The sequence below is a fragment of the Melanostigma gelatinosum genome, assembly GCF_949748355.1.
Source record: "Melanostigma gelatinosum genome assembly, chromosome: 12".
Taxonomy (NCBI): domain Eukaryota; kingdom Metazoa; phylum Chordata; class Actinopteri; order Perciformes; family Zoarcidae; genus Melanostigma; species Melanostigma gelatinosum.
In genome coordinates this window covers 7,845,454-7,867,861 of record NC_136645.1, presented here as the reverse complement: position 1 = coordinate 7,867,861, position 22,408 = coordinate 7,845,454, and the positions used below count along the sequence as shown (strand labels likewise).

The window sequence follows — 22,408 nt, the reverse complement described above, 5'->3', positions numbered from 1 at the left end:
AATCACAAGCTCATTCTGTGCTCACCTCCACACTGTGTAGCCATTGAGCGTGAGGAACTTGAGGATATCCTTTGCTCTCTCTCTGAATTTGGTCTTCTCCTTGGCGGTCAGGGTATCATAGGGTGCAAGCATCGAATGGCCGCCCCCTCCTGCGAGTGGAAATGGGTCAAATGTGTTGGAATTTTGTTGAACTGTTCGGTGCTTCCTACGAGAAGAGGAGAGGATTTGAAGAAATATACGGTCACAGCATGGTTCGGTACCTTTACTCTCAAGTTCTAATTTCTTCCTCTTAGCCCAGGCGTTGTGGTAGTTTTCAGCCAACTGTTCAGCCATAGCCTATGGCAACAAAAGTAAAAATCCATTTTCTGTCTGGCACATACATATCAGCTCCTTACACGCCACTTTCAAAGCAGGAGGAAAGTCCAGGCCCACTTCTCCAACAAGGAAACTTCTTCTGTGAAGCAATGTATCAAGGAGTCCAGGAGCCTAAATTTGATGACACAGCACTCCAAACATGTTTCCAATGGTAGATGATTTCTCTTTTTAAGATGTTTACATGACATCTGACAACTCACAACTGTAGCCCAGATTACACGCACGATATTATTTGAATTATTCTAATGTATTTGCCTTATTACACAACACTAGTAAACATTCTGACCTATGCAGATTTAGGTAGAACAAAAACAAAAAGGTATTCCTCACACACTGGTCCCACGATAAGGTGATGCTGCTCATGTCCATAGGTTTGGGGCTGAAGGTTGATGCTCCTTCAAAAGACAGCTAGGACACACAACAAATGGCTGATTATTAAAGTAAAAAAAAATAAAAATGTGTGAAAGCCAGTAAGGAGAAGTTGTGAATGACTAGAATGGCGTTTGGTGCCCAGAGGTTAAGTGAATGTGGCCTTTTGAGTTTAAATACCTGTCCAGACTGGGACACCCTGCGTGCACAGGTTTGCATCCCAAATGCTTCTCCTTCTTTGGTTCTCTCTATGCACCATCCGAAGGCCAGCATACTTTTTATTGTTTCTTTAATTGCCCAGCGGTATGCCTCCTTCTCCTGAAATACAATATGTAACACTGAACTTTATCGATTGTCGAAGGACAGCAGAAGCGCAAAACATAATCAAACTCCAAAAACTCGAAAAGAAGTCTGTTGTCCACTCAATACAACAAAGACCACGAACAGAGGCATTTTAATCTTTCATGTTACACTCACACCACATTGAGCAGGCAAGTGCCTCTGGGATTTCTCTTTCTTTTTTTGACTTCTCACTCTACCTTCTCAGCCAGAGCCCTGTATGGCTTGAGGAGAGGGTGAACCTTGGTGTTCTCACATAGCTGCTCCCCATGAACCCAGCCATTGGCAAACTGACAGAGATAAGACACAGATTGAGTACAAATTCCACCTTAGAAAATATGCAGACATCGTGATATTAGCTCAACCACACAACACAGACCGATGTTTTGACACTTTCAGACAGAGAACATCTTGTAAATGTGTTCTTAAGTGGTTCAGTCCTGGCCAGGATATCACAAATCAACTCTACTTTGTCATCTTTAACAGGCTGCTCAGATTTAAAGAACAACTACTGTGGTATTACCTTGTCCAGTGACCACTTCTCGTGAGTATGCTCTGCATACTTGTTCACTACAAACTCCAGTCTCTCTGGCACTGACACACTAGCGCAGGGAAAGAAATAAAACATAATTCAGCTCTATAGCACAGTAACACCTTTGGATACACCAGCACACATATTTATCAAGAGCATTAAAAAATAAAAATAAATTCCTGGGGCTGAACAGGTCATCAAGAAGCAAGGTTTTCAATATTTATACCTTTATCCATAATCAATAGATATCCCTGGTAGGTATCTTACCTGGAGGTATCTACAGGCTGGGGGTCAAAGGGTCCTTCCGTGTCCATCGAGGCTTTTCTCTCCGTATGGGACACACAGCTTGAGTCCATGTGGTCAGGGGGCAGGGCCATGACCACTGCAGCCAGGCACTGGACAGACAGCCTGAACAACTGAGGCTCATAGGGCTGCAGAGGTGGAGAAGGACGGGGGTATTGGAAACATAATGTTGTAGGAGGGACAGAAGAAAAAGAGACTGGGTCAAGGGAAGCCGGGCAATACTGTAAAATGGGATAAACTTTCTGAATTTGACAAAGAGAACACTATTCAGCTGAGGGAAAACGCTTGAATTACAATTACAACACATTACAATAATTATAAATACAAATAATTAAATGCAATGTGTGTATGATACAAGAGTAACAAACTAATATAATCTAAAAAGTATAAGTATATTATCTAAAATAAGCAAAGTACAATAAATAGGGCAACAAATATACTGTAGGGCTGAGCTACACTTTACACTCTGTAATATTTCTCTGAAGAGATTCTTCTGTGCATTGTTGACTCGGTTTGTGAAGCCGTTTGATGTGGGGTACAAGTGGGCCGAGAATGATTTCATGAACTAACTTCTTTTTCATTTCATGTTCTCCATCTGTCGGGTAAATATCGTTTCATAAATATGCTGGTATATGCATGCAGACAACTGAGGAGAGATTCAGCTCTGTGCAGGGGTTGGTTTCATACAAGGATATGAAAGATTTACTGTAAATCTCAAGTGTGTTGTATCTTCCTCCACACAAGTTATTCTACAAGTTTACTGGTAGAGAAAATCAAACACGGATTTTGGTGTTTCACCTGAAATATACTTTGAGTTGAAATAAAAAGAGGCACTAAATGAATAGTAGGATCAAACATTTATTATTTTTCTGCAATTTTTCTGGTGCTCCATGAAAATATCCAACTATAAAGCAAATAATCTCCATGTACTGTGTGTGTGTGTGTGTGTGTGTGTGTGTGTGTGTGTATGCATGTCCTTTGCATATCTCGAGAACTATTAATCCAATCTACTTCACACTTGGCGGCTGTATTTTTGGGGTCCCAAGGATGTACATACAGGTATTAAATATTGTTTACCTTCTTTGCCAGGGCCTTAAACACGCCCCAGAACAGCTTTCTAGATAGGTGGAGCTCCTCTTCAGAGGCCAAACCATGGTCACCCGGCCCTCCAGCTAGTGAGTAGTACTTCCACCTCTGCTCGTAGTGACAGGTCAAGAGCTGGTTGATGAAAGTATTGACCAAAGTCAATCAAATGTTATCTTTTTAACTCGGTGTGCAATTGTATATATTTTCACATGTACTGTAAACTAATATTTTTCACCTTTAATGGGATCTTGCTGTAGTCTGTGAGGTGGGGAACATCGAAGACGAGACGTCGAAGAAGAGGCTGCATCATAGAGGGTTGGAGTTTACTGAGGACACCAATGAGGGCAGAATTTGTCACATGAGCAGATACAAATCACATCCACCAACACACACAACAGATGAACGATGAGTAATTATCATGTCTCAGAAAAACGTCGCATATAATTGAGAAGTTGCCATGGGCAAGATCCAATTAGTTTGTTTCATTTCTGATTGACTTTGGTAAGTAACATCTAAATTGGGCAAAACAGGCTGACTGGTGATTCACTAAATATAATTAGTGGGAACAAGAGTGCACTTATGTGTTCGCATCATGAAGCAATGATTTGTTACCGTGTCTCTTTTCGCTTCTCAACGTATGATTTGGTAAAAAGCAAAAATGCAGTTCGGTCAATCGATACAGGAAGCTCATGGCAATCATTTATAAATTACAAATGGCACACCACATAACCACATGCAGCTTCCAAAGATAACATTGCACCGTAACATATATAATATATTAGCGACTTGATGAAATATCTATATCCTATCTGCAGACAGCAACAACTCTTTATGATCATAACAAGAGAGAGAACCCTAAAACAAGCTTCATCACACCAACAAATAGCACTACCTGCACACAGCCAGCAAACATTCTTCGATCGTGTCTCTCTGAGCCTTGGTCAAGCTCAGAGCCCTGGAGAGGTTGTAGATGGCCTGGATGAGAGAATCCACCAGCAAAGCATGGTCCTCTAACGGGCGAAAGAGCGCTGAGCATTTGGTGAGCAGGGGGAGAACAGATGTACATAAGTATCTGTTGAGGGCCAGGGCCATATCAGTGGATCCTGAGTCAGCCTGCAATGAAAAAGAGGTTACAATTACAGAGTCCAATTTACTAACTAAAGGGAACTAAATAGACAAGATGGAGTGAGGAAGAACTAGTGGCCATGATCAGGAATGCAAAAAAAATGTCCTCAGATTTAACTTCGAAATATGTTAAAATTGAAGCTGAACAATCTACTTTCATCAGGTGGGAGGCACACGATTAAGTTTTATGGAAAACAAAACATTCATTCATTGGAATGAATCTTCTCTGAGCAGGGCAACAAAATACAATTGTCTCTGCTCACAGTGTCAAGAGAGACGGCTGCCTGAAGGTCGGGCAGAAAGCCAACTTCTAGTAGGTGGAGAAGAAAGTTCTGGTTCTCAATGCCATAGACCCGGTCCAGGAAAAGAACCACAGCTGCCTTGTGGTCTGGGCAGAACACTGTGGACAGGTCAGGCTCAACCGCCAGACCATCTGGACAGGCAAATGAAAAAGTAAAGATTAGATGTTAAGACCAAAGGTCATACTGACACACATATTATATATTTATCTGCACTATGTGAGCACATCCCCGTGTGTGGTTCTGGATCCCTGGTCCGGACTCAACCATTGACACCATCATGTACACAGGATGGTGCATAACAGGAGAGTAAAAGGAACACTGTAATAACAAAAATCTCTGAATGGGTCTTTAGGGTATCATTTAAAAAGCAACCGTAGTAAACAAGCCAGGTTTCTGTGTAAATACTGAATACAAGCGGATGGTTTTTTTAGCACTGTAAGATGGGCTGACCTCCGGACACTGAAGGGATTTGAAAGGAGATGCTGATGACTCCCTCAAGGTCCTGAATGGGGATGAGCGATCTCAGAATGGCTCTGATCCGGATGGCTTCTCCTTTGCCTCGTTGAATCAACTGGACAAGAATTCAGAACAAAACATTCGTATTGGTCATTTGCAGCTTACAAAGGATTCTCACAATATGTGATGACAGAGTGAAAAAAAATTTGCAACACAAAAATTGTCCCCGTCTTGTTTTTTCTTTGAACTTCAATGCCATTGTAACACACAAAAAGAAACGCATCCTTCCAAAAGGCTTCTTTTTTCTTTCCCCCACGCTGGCCTCGTGTGTACATTCTGACAGAATTAAGCCAATTACACTGTCAATATCCAGTAAATAGCACCGGGGAGTTTAAAGTTGTGATGGACATCACAGACCACCTGACAACATACATGACAATATGTATAATTAATGAACATAGTGTCTTCAATATTCTACACATTCAGTGTATATTAACACAGTATAGTCCAACTAGAGTCTCAATGTTGTGGAGTTTAATGAGATGAAGTAGTATCATTGGTATTGAAGCATTACATATTCCGTCATCAAATGACCAGTTAAATGTTTTCAGTTTTATAGTCTAAACATAAAGAGTATGCGGGCCAGGGCATTGTTTTTCTTTGGCTCACTTTGACCCACTCTTTTCTCCATTAGGCTTTATTGTTTGAGACGACAGCGGATATTGATGCAGAAGGGCTTCTGAAAGCTGGAAAAACACTCACATGCATTTCTGGAGCACAGCGTCCCAGCATGTCAATAAGGGCCGAGTAGAAGGTCATGATGGCGTGGCCCATGTGAATGAGGTCATCGTCAGTGTCCTGGACAACGTCTCTGTTACAGGAGACAATCATAACAGTCCAAAGCTTGTCATTAACGGAATTATATCATTAATCATCATTGTTAATAGAATCAAATGATTGATTGTTCCTAAATAAAGCCGCCCATTAAGCAGGATAAGATAAGATCTTCCCTCCTCATTTCTAATGACCTCAATATTTATCTAAAATTCTGACAGTTACAATAGAAGAAATGCAGACAGAGCAGTGTTCAGCTCCCACTCTATATAAATCCTGAATTAAGCAGCTTAAAAATAATCAGTGTCATTAAACCATTCCGCTGTTGCGCATAGCTTATTTAACCTCTATTTACCAAGGGAAGGCTGGCTGAACACAGATGCTGCATTCAAGCCAAGAACTGCTCCGAAAAGCCTGAGAGAAAATTAATCCTGAGACTTATTATGATCGGGCATAAAGACACAGTGCTCAACAGGTTTATACCCAGTACGATGTTATACTACTTTAGATGATTGTTGAATGCTATTTACAGAAAGCGTAGCATTTAGATAAAATATGTATACACAAATCTCTTGACGCTGGCGAAGTTGAATCATTTTCAACTCTGTGCATTGAAAGTTCAGTGGAAAATGGAATCAATCAACGAGCTTACATGTTGGTGTGAGAAAGTGATGAAGCTGAAATGGAGCAGAACATCATCGGAAACCTATTTTATGAATATTTCTATACCATGCAAAATAGAAAATAAGATGTGATGCACTAAAACTGTCTGTGGTCTTGTCAACTGCAGAGTTTGTGCATATTCGCTGATACGTTTGCAGATATAAGCACATACACCAACATTGTTTTTTTGCAGGACTAAACATCTCATACTGACAGTGTTTTGTTGGACTGGTCGGTGATGCAAGGTCCGTCCATAGAAGGGTCCTCCGAGATCCTGATGGCTTCCTGCATGGCTGCTAGGAGGCCATTTCCCTCCTCACCGCGCAGGGCAGGGCCAAAACACTCAGGCCGACGAATCAGCAACCTCAACACCACATAAGCATTCTCCTCTACACTCTCGCCTGTGGTTAAGAAACGCACAGAAGATAAAGATTAAACAAAAAGGTGGACTTGGATGAAATTGTGGATTGTGTAGGAATGCATTTCTTTGTTTTAGATCATATTTATCTCAGATATTCTTATTGAATTTATAGGAAATCAATGGAATAATGATGCCCGGGTCACTATATGTACGGCTTTAAGGCTACAACAACATGAAAGGCACTTGGTTTAAAATTCCATGCCATTTAGCTGAACTGTCAGCACCCTCAAGGACAATTTGAACTGATGCTTTCTGGGCACCGCTTCAGTGTCAGAAAAATCAATAGTAGAAGACCCAGAGTTAATTACCTCTATTGCAAATAGCTCACTTAATTGGAAGCCTGACACGATGCAGCCTCCTGTACCTTTCTAACTTTGTATATCAATATCTGAGAGGTGATTAATGCCCTGAAAAGGTTAAGTGAAAAGTAAAACCGAATATATAGATAATACAGTTTGTGAAATAATGAATGCGTTTTAATGGCTGCCAAAAAAATAAAATTCCCTCAAAGACAAATGGTCAAATAAAATAATCACGCCAGATGCTGTAAAGGGACAATGAAGTGTATGTAATTCGGTTCATTCTGAAATATATAAACAGACTGGAACAACACACATGCCTACAGAAATCTTATTCAAATGATCACAGGATGTGCTCTGAATGGGAGGACTATGGGTGGAACTATTACCATTACAGAAGACAGCAAAACGTAAAAAGTCCAGGTAACGCTCGCCCTCCACAGGGTTCCATCCAATATCAGGATAGCCTTTAGCCACGAGCATCGGACAGCTCTGGAGACCGCAGCCAGCAAGGTACTGAACCACCTGGATAGTAAATGACATTAGTTTTACAGACACTGGTTCATTGCAGCTACTGTACAACTAATGGGGTGCAACAAAGATAACCAAGAATCCATAGACAGTGACAGACATAAATGACATAGATGCGTGACGAGAGAGTGACGCCGCAAAACAATATTGAACGTCAGAGCATGTTCATTGCAGACCAGGCGTCTCAACTATAAAACAGTGTGTAGGATCCACATGTACAGACGCTCTGCTAATTCTTCCATTCCAGACTGGTTGCTTCTTCATATCTTTTACGAAAGGTGCTTATGGAATAGTTATGGCTCAAATACAACTGCTGATTATTAATGATAAAGTGGATCTAGAAGTAATGCGATTTTAATGAAATGTGTGAGAGTACATCATTATATGTATAATGATGTACTCTCACATTTAAATTCAACTGGAGGTTCGAATTCAGCACCTCACCATCTGCGTTGACAGTGTCCCTCGTCTCCATAGCGTGGGTATGCATGGGTCAGAGTGTCCTTACGAGTGCGAACATTCTCCCGTCAAGTTTGTTTTCATTGATCGCAACTTGTGCATGGGAAGCACGTACGCCTCATTCGGGCCCAGTTTTGTTCATTTGCAAAGAACATAAATGAGATCCCAGAGTATTTATGGACATAATGGAGACTATTAGCATCAGCACCGTAGAGGAAGGCAGCAAATGTGAACTCACCTTCTCTAGGTCAGGTTCCCTCAGCGCTAAGGCCAGTTCATTGTTATCCATAACAGAGGCTGCTGCCACATCCAGAGGAGTGGCCCCACGCATGGATGGTGAAGCTAAGGGACGAAGTCATTAAACAATCTAAACCCTGACTCATAAACTAGAAATGATGTCAGGATATATTGCGGGTTACACCTTCACAAGGTTATTTTCTTAAGTGCAAAATAATGTCCTCGCATAGAGTAAAAGGGTCACAAACAATGCCACATCTGTGTACACTTTAATACAACTTTACTCAGTAAACTACCTTCGTGAAACTTTCAACGTTACACGTTTAAAAATTGAACGCCATCCTTGCAACAACACTACAAACTATGGCCTCGGAAATTGCCAGAGTGAGGAAATAAGATTTACCTAGACCAACACTGCTGTTTTCCAGCAGATAACTGAGATGGTCGAACAGGGCTCCCTGATTGTGGCGGCTGATGCGGCAAAAATAACACAGGAATCGACAACAGCTGGCCACCATCTTTGGAAAGGTGATCTCCTAACAAAGGAAAATCAATGCATGGGAATAAAGAAAATCAAGATGCGAGGAGGTCATGGCTCTACTGACTGCACTGCAGGGAGTATTGCTCTATATTGATGATGCAGCTACAACACAGTATAACCTTTACCTTTAGTACATGACCGATGGAATACAGATACTCTACCGTACGGCTAATGAAAAGACATGCTTCTTCGTTACACACATTTTGTCCATTTTATCACGACAAATGTCAGATTTGTCTCTTCACCTTTGATTCCCCTTCTCCAAGAACATTGACCATCACCTCCATCACGGTCTCATGTATCCCCAATGCCCTCATTAGGTTAGGGTGCTGGTAGAAGACTTTATTATTCATAATGTCTCTGTACGTAAAACAGTGAAAAATGACAAAAAAAATGAAAGATATTTTCCACACAACAAAGGATATTACGATGCATACATGTTAGAAATAGATCAATACAAATAACAGTATTGGTGTCAAACGAAGCAAACCCATGTCCCATTAGAAATGTCCCCCTACCCGAGTCTTCTGATCATCAGCCTCTCCTCTTCTTTCCCCATGCGGACACTGAGGAGGGAGCGGATTTGGCTCAGCGAGGAGAGAAGAGCCATGGTGTCTTCTACCGATGCCTGGCTGATCGTATAGGCTCTGCAGAGGTGTGCTGCCATTTGGCCCCCGAGGCCCTGATACTGGCGGTGCAGCAATGAGAAGACAGCCCGAACCAGTTCAGGGTCCTCCATCTCAGTCTCTTGAGCCCAACGCACCATCGTCTCAGAGATCAGCGTTTTGAGGGACTCTGAAGAAAAAGCAGGTGAAAGGTAATGAGACTGAATATGTCACATGTGTTACATTTTAGGGTTATTTTACATTACATTTTAGGTGTTTGTCCAACACAAAGTTTAGTTGGCTGTATTGAACATGACATCTCTGATGGGAGGTTAACACTTCATATTCACATTGATTTTCACCCATCATATATATTGTATTGATACTGAACCCAATAAGGTTGCACAATCCCATGTGCACGTGAATGAATAGGCCACAATGTAAGACAAAGAGGGGGCTTTGACACCATAGATGCACTTACTGGCGCTCTGCGTTCTACTCCCTTCCACTTCTATTGGTGTCTTCATCAGTCCAATCACTCTCGCCGCTAGACTGAGAAGTCGGTCTTTCAGAGACATCTCTGAGTCCTCTTCGTCCTCTGTGTCACTGTCCAATTCAATGCCTGCATAACAGCAACAGATGAGATTTACTCAGTGGCAATATTGGTAAGTGCCTTCAAGGAGGTTTTTTTCAAAGAAGACTCATAAAGAATAAATCAAAAATAAGCTGTGTTCCAACCACAGTGTGTGCTGAGAAGGTGATGGAAGTCATGCAGGAGCTGTTGGATTTCCACTGGACATGGACAGTTTTGCTGCTGCTCATCCTCTTTGAAGCTCAGCAGCATGTTGATCTGAAGACAGGGCACGGATGACAGGCACAGTATAGACGATAATCGAAGAAATCTTTAATGTTTATTTTTTAAGCACATTTCAGCAAATTCAACCTGCTCCTGTGGCGGTGAACGGAACTCCTTGGTCTTGCGGGCGGTGAGAGCAGCAGACATGTGGAGTGCTTGCATGACCTGGTTGTAGCGAAAGCGTTGGTTCTCCTGCAGCTGGCCCACAAAGTTGTCAGAAAACGCAACCACAGCTTCTACCCTGTGGCGCACCTGGCAATCACACAGGTAGGACAGCAGATGGCAGAGCTGGAGAAAGAAACGGATGAAATCTTCCTTTTACGATTCATTTTAGATAGCGTGTAGGAATATATAAACATAGTGTCTGAAGCTAATCCAAAATGATATCAAACGAAAGGAGAAGAAAGACAAAACATGAAAGTAATCTGCTGGTTCGTTCACCTCAAGTTTGACAGCTTCAGGAAGCTTCATTTGAAGAAGTCCTTGTTTAAGGGGGTAATCTTCTTTTTTGTTGCACCCGTTGCATTCTTTTTCATCATCACAAGCTTCTTCTTCTTCCTCTTCCTTCTCAATGGTTCCGGCATCTATGGAGAAGACTCCCGGCTCTATCAGTCTCAGAACCTTCCCCAGGTCCTCATCCCCAAACACCCCCAGAACCAGTAGGGTGTAGAACAGTCTAATTAGGGGAACCAGCAGAAGCTCAATGCTGCCTCCTACAGGATCCCTCACACCCTGACCCGCAGCCCATACGCCCGCAGTCAACATCTCCACAGTCAGGTTCTTCAACATGTCCAGAGGGATTTCTGGGCTGTCTGTGCAGGCTATATCCCCTCTACCATCTCCTTCCATCCCATCACTCCTGACAAAACAAGGAGATGAGAAATGCATCTGTGGTTTCAGAGATGTGCTGAGACTAGTGCTGGAAATGCCTTCTAGAGGTAGACCATTCTCCCCATTAGCACCATTAGCAGGGCTGGGATAAAGGGTGATTTCTCTGGTCTGGTCAGTCATAGGCACAATATATTCGTGGTTCATCATGTGACATGCTGTGGTGTGGCTGCTGAGGTGAACCTAAAGAACAAGAATACACATTTATTTCCTCTAGAAAGTTTCCTTATCCTGTTGTTTATGAATAAATTACCTCAAGAAAAACATGAACTCAAACAAGCAATTACCTGAGTAAGGAGCTGATAAAATGCAGAGCGGAGGGGGCCAGGGAGGTGGGGATTCTTAATGGCGTGAAGGATCTGGGATTGGTCCACGTGACTGCAGAGGGCGTGGCAAACTCTGGTGTTTCCAAGGGTGCATAAAGAGCAGTAGAGAAGGAGAGTGTGGTGGTGAAAGGCCAAGAGGTCATCCAGTTCAGACAGCTCCAAAATGTTAACAGACCTTGAAGGATGTGATCAAGAGGTAAAGACAATTTTAGTGTGATAACTTGGCAAAATGGCGGCACCAAATGCTGTAGCCTGTTGCATTGTTGATGATATTATTAGGTATTATTATTAGATATTATTATTTATTTCCATTATTTAACCTGTTTTCATCAGGAATCTGAAGGGTCATGACTTGTAGGGGTTCATGGCATTGGACTCTCCAGCCGCGGCGCTCATCTGGCCGATCCACCATCACTTGTAATGCACGGTCTGGTACTCTGATCCATGAAACCGGGTTGAGATGCTGCACCTGAAGCCTGGGAGGACACTGAGGGGTTGCATTCCTTCTTTGGCTGCGAAGCAAACCTGCTGACAGTGGCATCACGTTCTGGATCGAGAGGAAGACAAACACAAGGAAAGGATGTTAACAGACCACTAAACATTTGTGAAGAATAAAACTGATTGAAACACTGATTGAAAGCAAAGATGCAACCGCATTAATTACTGATCCAGTCTTTGAACAACAGTTAGCCCGAATTCCTTAATTATGTTGCCTTTATCTAGTAAAGAGTAAAAACGCGTCTTTCTAATGTGTTTGATTACAAATGGAGAGTTCATTTACCTTTATGACTCCCAGCTCAAACTGAAACATGCTGCTCGTAGTGGGCTTGACAAAAACAGCCGGAAACAGCTTTGTACTGGCTTCTACCTGAGAAGACGGAACAATACTACCGTACCTCAGTTTAATAATGCAACGCTGCAAGTCAAACATCGCTCACTATAAGTTATTTTCATAACAGTAAAAGACGTAGTTTAAAGTAAGGTTTTATGTGTGTTGAATTTAGACATAAATGTATTTCATTTAACAAAGATAATGACTAGAGAAGAAAATACTAATAAGTATGAACAAATCAAATAGATTCCTACTTGGTAGAAGGTGGCCATCTCCACTCCACTGGAGGTGAAGGTGAGCAGCCCAGTGGCTGTGTCAATCAAACAGCCAATTTCCAAACCTGTACTTCGGCGACTCTGAGACAGGCCGGTTGCCTCTCCAGCACACACCATGTAACAGTTACACCGCTTCACACTGTGCAAAAATGATGGGAATACGGTTAATTGGCAGTTTGCCGATAATTTGTCAGGAAAACTCAAAATAAGACAAAAAAATCCTGAGAGTCAATAGCGTTGAAATTCAGTACTAATTATTGTTCCAGTAATACAGTAAATATAATTTCAGAAAAGCATAATAATGACATCATCATCATCTCTGACAACAATAAGTATTAAATTCAATTAAAATCTTGGCAGAGTCAACGATACCGACAATAAAACGGCCTTGCTGTTTCCTGACCTTTCCTGGACTTTTCCACTGTCGTCTCCCAGGGTGACAGTCACTGTGAGGACACCGTCGGGGTCAAAGGTCATGTCGTGTTGATGAAAGTCAGAGGTCACCCAGCCTGCCCACACATTAAACGGCTCCTGGCCTGGAAGAACCCTCACGGAGTAGTAATACTGAAACAGAGAGGGCAGCTGGGTGTCATTGTTTGGTGTTTTCATTTTGCTTTCTACTTTGTTTCTGTATCGACCCGCCAGGAGCTGAAGAGTTGCACAGTGCATGTGCATAAACCCTGCAGTGCAATTTATTTACTTTTAGTGCACTATGAAGCAGCAGAGTGTCCAAATACATTTAGTCTTTTCTCTCATTATCTTTGCACATTGTTCAATAAATCTAAAATAAAAGCCCATGACATTTGGTTTTCATATTAGTGTTGCATTTCTATGTTCTGTGACTCTCTGGTTATGATGAGATGATAAGAAAATGAGAGTCTTACTCTGGAGCTCTGGAGAAGGTGACCACAGTTATCCTTGTCCACTACGACATCTTCTAGAAGCCGTGCAGACGAGTTGGTGCTGACTAGCTCTGGTTTTGTCCTCTTCAGCATGAACCTTTGCAGAAAAGAAACACAAATTAATTTATACGCAGCACAAAGAACTTTGTCTCACCACAGTCACTATTAATCTGCAGAGAGCCTGTCTGCTCTCTTTGCTTCTCTTAACAATCTTCATTTCCTGTTTTCTCTCATTTCATTTGGGGAAACTTCAGTCAGAACCATGCTTTTGTCACTTTAATCACCTGGCAGACAAATATGGACACGAATACAATACACAGCATTGTTATATAACTGGTACATTATTATTGAAACTGAAAGAACACCATTGACTCAAATATTCATTATTTTGTGTTCACTCTTCCATTTCCTAAAGTATATGAATTTCATTACATATCATGCCAGTGCCCTACAACCGACCGTTGCTTCAGTTTAGACGTTTTGTCGTGACTGTGATCCTTGTGGGTGAGCTCGTCTCTTGAGCCAGCAAAGCTGTGGGCTGACTTCATCAGCACTTCAAAGTCAGAGTCAAACTCCTCCTGCTCTTTCCTTCCTAAAAAGGACAATGGGAATTAATTACAGCAGGACCCAGGGGAGCTTAAACAGAACAACACAAGGTCATAATGGTTGAATATCTCACACACTAATTATTTCACAAAATGTTCACCTCTTAATAGCTACGCCATTTTTACATGCTGCATCAGGGGTAATGTCATTTCTTTTTAAACTCAAACAACTCATTTTAGTTGTCCTCAGTGAGGTCATCCGTGTGGCTGACTTGAACACACTGTATATGATATATGATATGATGTAATATCGTCTGAACCTGGAGAGAGCGAGCTGGAGGCCACAGGAGGGCTGGTGAGGATGGGAGCACACTCGACGGACATGCTGAGCCGGTAAAAGCTCATCTCACTGCCTCCACCGTGGTGTGCAAACAACCGCTGAGAAACCCTCAGGCTGGATAAGGAGTCCTGTGAGCCACTGACTCTGGTGACCTCGAATAAGATTTGAACACGATTTTCAGAATCAGCGCTGTCAGTTAGCAAGTGCTGTAAGCGACCCTGGGTCCCAGAGAGCCACTGCACCATACTACATGATTGAGAAGACATATAATATCAGCTACTAGGTAAAAGAAAGCCCGTAGACTGGTAAACTAACCTGTAGGTTTTGATCCTCAGGCATTATGGAGGTAAACTGAGGCTGTTTCCAACTCATCCACAGGGCTGGGTCTCTGGCCATGTTGACAGCAAATGGTTCATAGCCCTCCTGCAGGCCACACACAGTAAAGTACTGCAGAGAGCTCACTTGGTGGCCCAGGTTCAGCCTTCCCACCTGGTTCACCCCAACACTGACGACAGGCAACAGGCCTGTGCAATACGAGTAGAGACAAGAAGGAATATATTTTAGTCGGATAAATATATTTCTGTCTTTAGTTTGGATTTTTCTCAAGAAAGGGATAGTACTGCCTCATTATCTTTCAATTAAATAAACAGTAACTAAGTCTATCAAATACACTGTATAATGTCAACAACAACAAAAAAAAACTCTTCCAAACCGTCTCCGATATCAAAGTCCTTGGCAGCCAGCTCTGATCCTCTGTCATTGAACAGCACCTCTCCATTGAGCGTGACAATCATGGTGCGGTCAGTCGTGTCCACCAAGCAACCCACCACATCGCCTCTCTGCCACGGACGCCCCAGGGGCTCAACGCCCTGATGGTACCACTGAGCCTGAAAAGCAAAAGGAAGAGAAGGAGTTACAAAGAACTACAATTACTGCCTCAAGGTTGTTTGTCTAAAATGTCATCACTTCATCATTTTATCCTATTCGACATTTGCGAGAAAGTGTCATAATGAGCCTATGAATTGTTGAATGATGGCCAAAAAGGTGTTTTGTGAGATCACAGTATCCGTTGGGCATCCAATTCTAATCAATTCATCCATAAGTCCAATTCCCTTCAGGCGTTCATTTTGAGTTTTTTATAATATTTCTATTCTATTATAATTCTGTATACTGTGAGAGGAAATTAACAACTGTGGGAACATAAAGCCATGTGCTATTATGAGTGGATTCGATGTATTGCTCTTAGAAACGCTTGTCATGTGGTCATATTGAGAACTAGCTAATTTTATTTTCCCACCTCAAATCCATGGAAGACGAATGCCTGGTCATCTGAGCCAAGCTCTTTATCTGGGGTACAGCCTGTTCGGGCCCAGCCCACTCGCATATTCCCAGCTGTCACTATTTCAAGTTCAAAGTACCACTTCCCCCGGGTCACAGAGTAGGATTTATCTGGTCTGAACACTCTGCACTTCTCAGCAGAGAAGAGACACGCATTTGATAATGTGGCTGTGAACCCAAGAAACAGAGAAAAAAAACACGGTTATCTGCTTAAATAATACATTTGCATTCAATTCCCATTAAATTCAGTGACATTTTTGTCATACAACGTTGACAAATGTTGCAGTATTGTGAGTATTCTGTAAAATGGTGAAACTCATAAACATTTATAACGAACAGAGCCTAATTTGAATTGAACTAAAATGCATTATCTTATGATGGTCACCATAAACAAAAGTGAACCGAGCTGAGCTTTAACGGATGAGACTGATGACGGGGCTTTGAGACGTACTGCGTTCCTGGTTGAGAGGCTCCACGCTGTAACCGTAGGCCAGCAGAGGACAGACAGCCTCTCTGACACCCTCCCTGCCCACTCTCCTTCGCCTTTCATCAAGAAGGCCGTAGGGCACGAGGTACGGGCTACGCTTCCCTTTCACATCCTAAAAGTGCAGATGCAAGGAGCAAAAATGAGCAACTATATTTGTTAAAGAACAGTATCAGCGTGTGCTGTTGCTATGTGAATGTCTATGTTGTGACTGGGATGAGCAATGAGCAGGGAATATTATTTCATATCTGAAATCAAGAAGTCTCATTTTGAGTGAGGTTGTATACATGATTAAGACTGCAAACAAGCTGAATTGCATTTGAGCAACAAGTCGTTCAGATTCCTCCACAGCAGTGTCAGACCAAAGCAGTAATACAGCAGAGAACATAAACCTGTTGGGCTCCATAGGTCCATCCCTGCTTGATGCGCTCTCTGGCCCATACATTGTGATCATTCTCTGCCAACAAGTTAACCACTTCCTCGTGGGCTGGGCTCAGAAAAACCTGGCTCAAGTCGACTGGGGCCGGTCTATAGCCACTGGGCTGCTCATACCTGTGAAGGGGAATTTAAAAAAACAAATCGTTGAGCATTTACAGTATTCATGAATGAGATCATCAGAAACGGAGCTGCCCTAGCCAAACTCAACAAAAAATAGATCATCCCATCCCCTCGGCCCAAATGTTTAATATGTACAAGGGCTCCAAACAACTAAAGCTGCACATACTTGTTGGCTAGTCTCATGTATTTGACTCTCTCCTCAGCGTGGTCATCAGTCAAACCAATGTGGAAACCAAGGGCAAGGAGAGTCCTCCAGTAGAAAAACAAACAAAGACATTCACTCACCTTGAAAACGAAGCCTGTACACATTAAAAAGCTTCAAAGTTTTGTGTATTGTATGATGCAGATAGCAGACGGCTCACCTGAGTGTGTCCTGAGACATCTGAAGGTTTTGGTTCTTCTCCTGCTCCGACAGCTTAGAGAACTCCAGCACACTCGGATCATGCCTCTTAACTTCATCTCTCACCTATTTGACAAAAGCGCTGGTGTTTTTTTTAAGCCGCCAGTGAAACCGAAGAGAGCTGGAACAAGCTTTCGAGGGTACATTCCTTACATGCTATGTGACAAGTGGTTTTCATGTATGCAATGTAAATAAATGATTGATGTTGTTTCTCTTCTCTTACAGGTCCATGTGTCCATCCAAGATCAATCTTATCCATCGCCCAGAGTTCATGGATATTCTCAGCCATTTTTTCTCTAATATCCTCAAGTTGTGGGGGCAATACCACCTATGGAGAGTAATATTAGTACAGTAAGGGTAACTGAGCTACATTGATATATCTTTCAACATAAAGGACCAACTTTAAACTGTGAAATAACATCAAATATCTTCATATCCAATTTAATATCATTTGATTTAAAGTCTCTGTTTCATCTGTTTGACTGCTGATTTCTTACCTTGCTGATGTCTACTGGTGTGGGAGTAAAGGTCAATGGAGTTGCAGGTACTAAGGGGCCAATGAGCTCTTGTGTCCCCTCTCCACGGTCCAAGATGTATTTCTGACATGGCTCTAACTTCAGCTTGACTCTCGGGAGCAGAGCGTCAGAGCACGGAGCAAAACCTGGCGGGGGCAGGTAGCGAAACTCTCCATGCTGCCCCCCAAACAGAAAGCGAACCCTGCATTCCAGAAAAAAAAAAAGGACAAGGAAGACATTTACTGGATGCATCGCGGTACGCACGGAGACAAAAACAACATGAATTCAGGTATCTCCACTACTGACTTGACTCCTGCAGAGAAGCTGACCACAGGATGAAGAAGTCCATTGGCACCGAAGTTCTCCAACATGCCCTGCACAGGCAGACCGTTAACTCGGAAGGAGACGCAGAGAGCGCCGAGGTCAAGACAGCAGCTGACCACATCGTCATCTTTCAGCAGGTGAGGGAAGAGAGAGCTCACCCTGCGGCCCACGCAGCCTGAGAATGAGGAGACACAGCCGTTAATGTCGTCCATGTCCAGATGTGGTTTTGATGTAAAGTTGGTTGTGACTCAAGGGATCAGTAAAACCCCTGAACTATGCTTCGACTGTAGTCTGAAATGTGGATCTCTTGTTGGATCTCGTCCTCACCTGACCAGAGGTGAAGCCCATCAAAGCCATACGAGCAGAGGTCGTCTCCCACTCCATTGCCCCCCCAGCCCTCCCCTCCTGTGGGCCTGGGCTGGTAGCCCTCAGAGCGAGCCCAGCCAACGCGCAGGTGGGTGGGCTCAGATGTGAGGAAGGAGTCGACATGATCTACAACCAGCTCATAGTACCACCGCCGATGCTGGGCTGATTCTTCGCCGAGAGCCAAAAAGATGTTCGGTCTCATGCTGTGGTGTGCAGAGAACACCGGAGATAAACAAGAGGGCAAAAAAAGACAGACAGATAGTGGTGCATTCCTTTGGATACGGTTTTGTTGTATGTTGCTTGATTATAATTTTTTTTTAGTACAATATTCATTTGAAAAACGCCAATAGCTCTCCAAAATTACACAGCAATATGATTATGACTACGACATGAAAAAAAGAACAATTGAGAAGAGCAGGAAACCATGAGACACATGGGACCACACACTGTATTTTCCCTCTGCAGTCCCCACAGAACATAACTCAAATCTCAAGGGCACAGCACATTGTTATGAAGTTATACATTAATGAACAAATACAGAACCAGACTCTTGCAGAGGTTCTCCTTTTGCCCCCCCCCCCCCAATATCAATACCGAAACTGAATTACCCGAGACAATTTAGAAGCTGAGTTCGACAAATAATAACATGGAGAAAATCACCAATATGTTGCTGAAATTCAGACTGGCCAACATGGTGTTTTGAGAAAAAAAATGCTAGTTCTTATAGTGACACTAACATTGCCCTTGACAAAGCTTTGGTGACAGGGAAGACATAAGGAAAGAGACGGCGGGAATTGAGAGAATGGGGAAAGGACGAGGAGAGAAATGTGTGACCTGGTTAAGAGGCTCCAAGAGATTGGATAGAAACGGATCAGCAGAATGGAAAAAGAAAAGAAGAATAGGAAAAAGGGCATCTGGAAGAACTGACTGGACAAGGAAGAGAAGATGGAAAAGAGCAAAGAACTTAACGAGTTAAAGGAAAGCAGATGAACTAATGAGGCATTTAGGTTAGTTGAACAAGGAGTAAAAGTGATAGAAGAGATAGAGAAATTGCTTGAGCAGGAAGTGAGAGCAGGGAATTGACTGAGCAGTTGTGAAGAATATGAAACAAAATAAGCTATAGGGGCCTGAGGAACAAAATGGGCTGCTGATAGAGAAAAGCATGATAAAAGAAGGCAGCTGCTACGGAAGAAAGGGCAGATGGAGTAAAGAAATTAAAAAAAACAAGCTCAAAGGAAATGGGAACTGCCTAGAAGATCAGACTGGCATCGTCGGATAAAGTATTCAGAGATGAAATGTGATGAAAAGGGTAAAAAACAAAAAAAAAGGATATAAATGGCCGAAGATTAAATCCGAGAGCCATAATACCTCAGGCAGAAAGCAACTTTTCCAAAATGTCATTGGAAGAGGCCGAGACAAAATCATCTGTGCTTGGACGTCAACATTATCGGCCTGATCTATTCTGATCTATGAAGAGACTCGAATGAAAGGACACAAACAATTAAATTTACTCAAAGACGTCAGAGAACACATGAGTGCTGCGGATAAATCTCAAGTGTTTGTTGTACCGAGGATGTGGACATAGTTACAGATATACCAAGACCCACAGAGGAGCGCTCTCTACAGTTGACTAATAATGCTCTTTTCTAGCATAAGAGCAAGAAAAAGAAAAGGCCCCGAGTGATTCTCCAAAAGTGAATAAAAGCAAGGATGGAACAATGGAACATGCACTCCATGTAACGCACATTATTTGTAAATATGCGCCTCTATATAATAGATAACTTACAGCAAAGAGCCTCTGTCTGCGTGTATGTCCTTTGCATCACCCAATCTTTGATTCTGAAGTAGCTATGTTGTTATTTATGAATAATGAATGATCCTTTAATCCACGGCCACATATTTCCATCACTGCGATGATTCGACTGAGATTGGCAGTCGAATCAGGCTCCTCAGATCAAATTGTAGACTTTTCAGGGTCACCCCTATACTTGTGTAACTACCAGAGTCTTCTTCACTTCCCTGGAGTCAACGAAAGCTTCTTCACAACGCTGCTTTCCTAATTTTGATATCTTACGTGTAACTTTTGCACGTATGATTTTTGTGTATACTAAATGACAGACACTGTTTCTGACTAACTCAAAATCAAGATCAAATTAGTTGTATTTAGAAAAACACATTATAAATTGTTACCTTGTGACTTGATTAGCCAGACGTGTTTGAAGCAGCAGGTCTCTGTCTGGCAGCAGGTTGTCACAGATGAGGTTCTGATTGGATCGCACAGCTACACCATGACACACACACAGTGAGCACAGCACCTCCAGCACCTGGAACACAAGCCTGTCAGCACTTCATCCAGCAAACGCTTGATTAAACACATGAAAATGATCCCACATTAGGGAACAGATCAAAATCTGCCATAACAGCCGCAATGGAACCGGACGAAAAGCAGCCTCCCGACTACTTCTGGCATATTCACAGTAATGGATATTAATATGCGCTGTCCCTGAGAAATAAACGGAATAAATGAAACGCATAAAAGCATAAAAATGACTTCTCATAATTTTTATTTGAAACACACACACACACACAACCCCCCCTAAACAGTACCTTGTGGTTGCATCCATGCTTGTCTAGAAAAGAGATGATAGAAAGAATGTGTCCTTCTTTGATGACGTTGAGCGCTTCAGGACTTTCCACTAAGACACAGTGTAGAACCTCCAAGACTCCTATACAGTATATGGATGCAGTTATTCATTCATGTAGGAAGGAAACCCTATATTTACTGTTTATATCACATTGTTATGTGTAGATGTGATATGATACCCAATGTTAGAAACAACATACAGGTAACAGTATAAACCTGGTATTTCACTACATAATATCACTGATGTCATCAAAGACTGTTTTTTTTTTAATGTTTTGCAAATTAAAATTAGGATTGCTAATGAAATGCAAAACAATCCACCGAACCACAAGAGGCCTCCAGACGGTCTAGCCTGCTAATCAGCCAGTCGAGAGAAGCTGAGAAATGTGCACAGCTCAGACGGTTTCGCCGGATCAGAGCAGCTGAAAGAGAAAAAGAAGGATTTCATTTGGAGAGTGTTCAGGATTCTTGTCACCGACACAGCCAATGGATTTCATGCAAAATGTCAGAATTCAAATGTTTTGGCAATTCTTGGATCATTTACAAGACAGGTATTCTCAGTCAAATGCAATTAAATGGGTTATTGACAGGAAAAAGGTGCATCCGTTTGGTATCAGGAGATGAAAATGTGGGATTCAGCCATCGACACTGAGAAGATGTGTGTTCATTCTCACCCAGTAGCTCATAGAAATTGTTGAGGATGTGCACCCACTCTGCTCCTGAGTCACTCTGAGCAGCCTCAGCAAAATGAGAGCCACCACTATATTGGTGGAGACGGTCAATACAATCTAGAACCAAATCTATCACACCCTGGGAAGAGAAGAGGGTAAACTCATGGAACAGTGACAAACGTATCACATGTAGGGTTGATTTATTAAGTCACAGCTAGATTTACCTCTTCTTGAAACATGTTCTGACGATTCTTTAGAGCCGTCATGTTGTTCTGTTTAGCTTCATGGCCTCGCCCCCCCAGCGGAGGCTGGAAGTAGTTTATTAGATCCTGCAGACTACGTGTCACTAGCTCCATTGGCAGGCTGACAGATGTGAGGTTTCCTTGTCTAAAACTATCCAGTTTCCTAAAGACGGATACAAATAGATAGAGTACATTTATAATGCAAGCAGGAAATTCAATTTCATTTATATTTTCTCGAAGACAGCCGAAATCTGTTGTGGTATTGTGGGTATTATGTGTGCGCTGGCGCTCAACATCTAATGTGCAATATAATGGAGCATCTCGTACACAGTCATAGCATTTGGATGCTTTGCGACACCTAAATCGAGTACCACTCGTATACGACTTAAGCCGGAGAGATAATGGATTTTTAAGGCCTTTGAAGC

At 42.4% G+C, this 22,408-nt stretch overlaps 1 protein-coding gene across 1 annotated transcript in view; it reads right to left on the bottom strand.

Annotated features, from left to right (window-relative positions):
- LOC306785667 (ryanodine receptor 2-like) overlaps positions 1–22,408 on the bottom strand; it is a gene marked incomplete at both ends in the record, with an annotated part of 52,063 nt that overhangs the window by 23,458 nt on the left and 6,197 nt on the right. Inside the window, 47 exons of the mRNA XM_079280123.1 lie at positions 26–149; positions 261–336; positions 706–783; positions 925–1,062; positions 1,284–1,373; positions 1,607–1,685; positions 1,883–2,046; positions 2,996–3,136; positions 3,240–3,330; positions 3,897–4,117; positions 4,393–4,562; positions 4,882–5,002; positions 5,650–5,758; positions 6,599–6,785; positions 7,494–7,629; positions 8,333–8,436; positions 8,735–8,867; positions 9,118–9,232; positions 9,391–9,667; positions 9,959–10,099; positions 10,216–10,327; positions 10,421–10,621; positions 10,775–11,404; positions 11,509–11,722; positions 11,868–12,094; positions 12,329–12,415; positions 12,634–12,793; positions 13,058–13,218; positions 13,539–13,653; positions 14,016–14,148; positions 14,374–14,593; positions 14,757–14,965; positions 15,154–15,328; positions 15,739–15,947; positions 16,231–16,378; positions 16,656–16,815; positions 16,988–17,071; positions 17,184–17,287; positions 17,445–17,549; positions 17,719–17,938; positions 18,043–18,235; positions 18,388–18,629; positions 20,617–20,750; positions 21,034–21,152; positions 21,397–21,492; positions 21,745–21,880; positions 21,966–22,146. Of these exons, the coding sequence (XP_079136249.1) occupies positions 26–149; positions 261–336; positions 706–783; positions 925–1,062; positions 1,284–1,373; positions 1,607–1,685; positions 1,883–2,046; positions 2,996–3,136; positions 3,240–3,330; positions 3,897–4,117; positions 4,393–4,562; positions 4,882–5,002; positions 5,650–5,758; positions 6,599–6,785; positions 7,494–7,629; positions 8,333–8,436; positions 8,735–8,867; positions 9,118–9,232; positions 9,391–9,667; positions 9,959–10,099; positions 10,216–10,327; positions 10,421–10,621; positions 10,775–11,404; positions 11,509–11,722; positions 11,868–12,094; positions 12,329–12,415; positions 12,634–12,793; positions 13,058–13,218; positions 13,539–13,653; positions 14,016–14,148; positions 14,374–14,593; positions 14,757–14,965; positions 15,154–15,328; positions 15,739–15,947; positions 16,231–16,378; positions 16,656–16,815; positions 16,988–17,071; positions 17,184–17,287; positions 17,445–17,549; positions 17,719–17,938; positions 18,043–18,235; positions 18,388–18,629; positions 20,617–20,750; positions 21,034–21,152; positions 21,397–21,492; positions 21,745–21,880; positions 21,966–22,146 (7,470 nt within the window). The remainder of the gene's footprint in view (positions 1–25; positions 150–260; positions 337–705; positions 784–924; positions 1,063–1,283; positions 1,374–1,606; positions 1,686–1,882; positions 2,047–2,995; positions 3,137–3,239; positions 3,331–3,896; positions 4,118–4,392; positions 4,563–4,881; positions 5,003–5,649; positions 5,759–6,598; positions 6,786–7,493; positions 7,630–8,332; positions 8,437–8,734; positions 8,868–9,117; positions 9,233–9,390; positions 9,668–9,958; positions 10,100–10,215; positions 10,328–10,420; positions 10,622–10,774; positions 11,405–11,508; positions 11,723–11,867; positions 12,095–12,328; positions 12,416–12,633; positions 12,794–13,057; positions 13,219–13,538; positions 13,654–14,015; positions 14,149–14,373; positions 14,594–14,756; positions 14,966–15,153; positions 15,329–15,738; positions 15,948–16,230; positions 16,379–16,655; positions 16,816–16,987; positions 17,072–17,183; positions 17,288–17,444; positions 17,550–17,718; positions 17,939–18,042; positions 18,236–18,387; positions 18,630–20,616; positions 20,751–21,033; positions 21,153–21,396; positions 21,493–21,744; positions 21,881–21,965; positions 22,147–22,408) is intronic.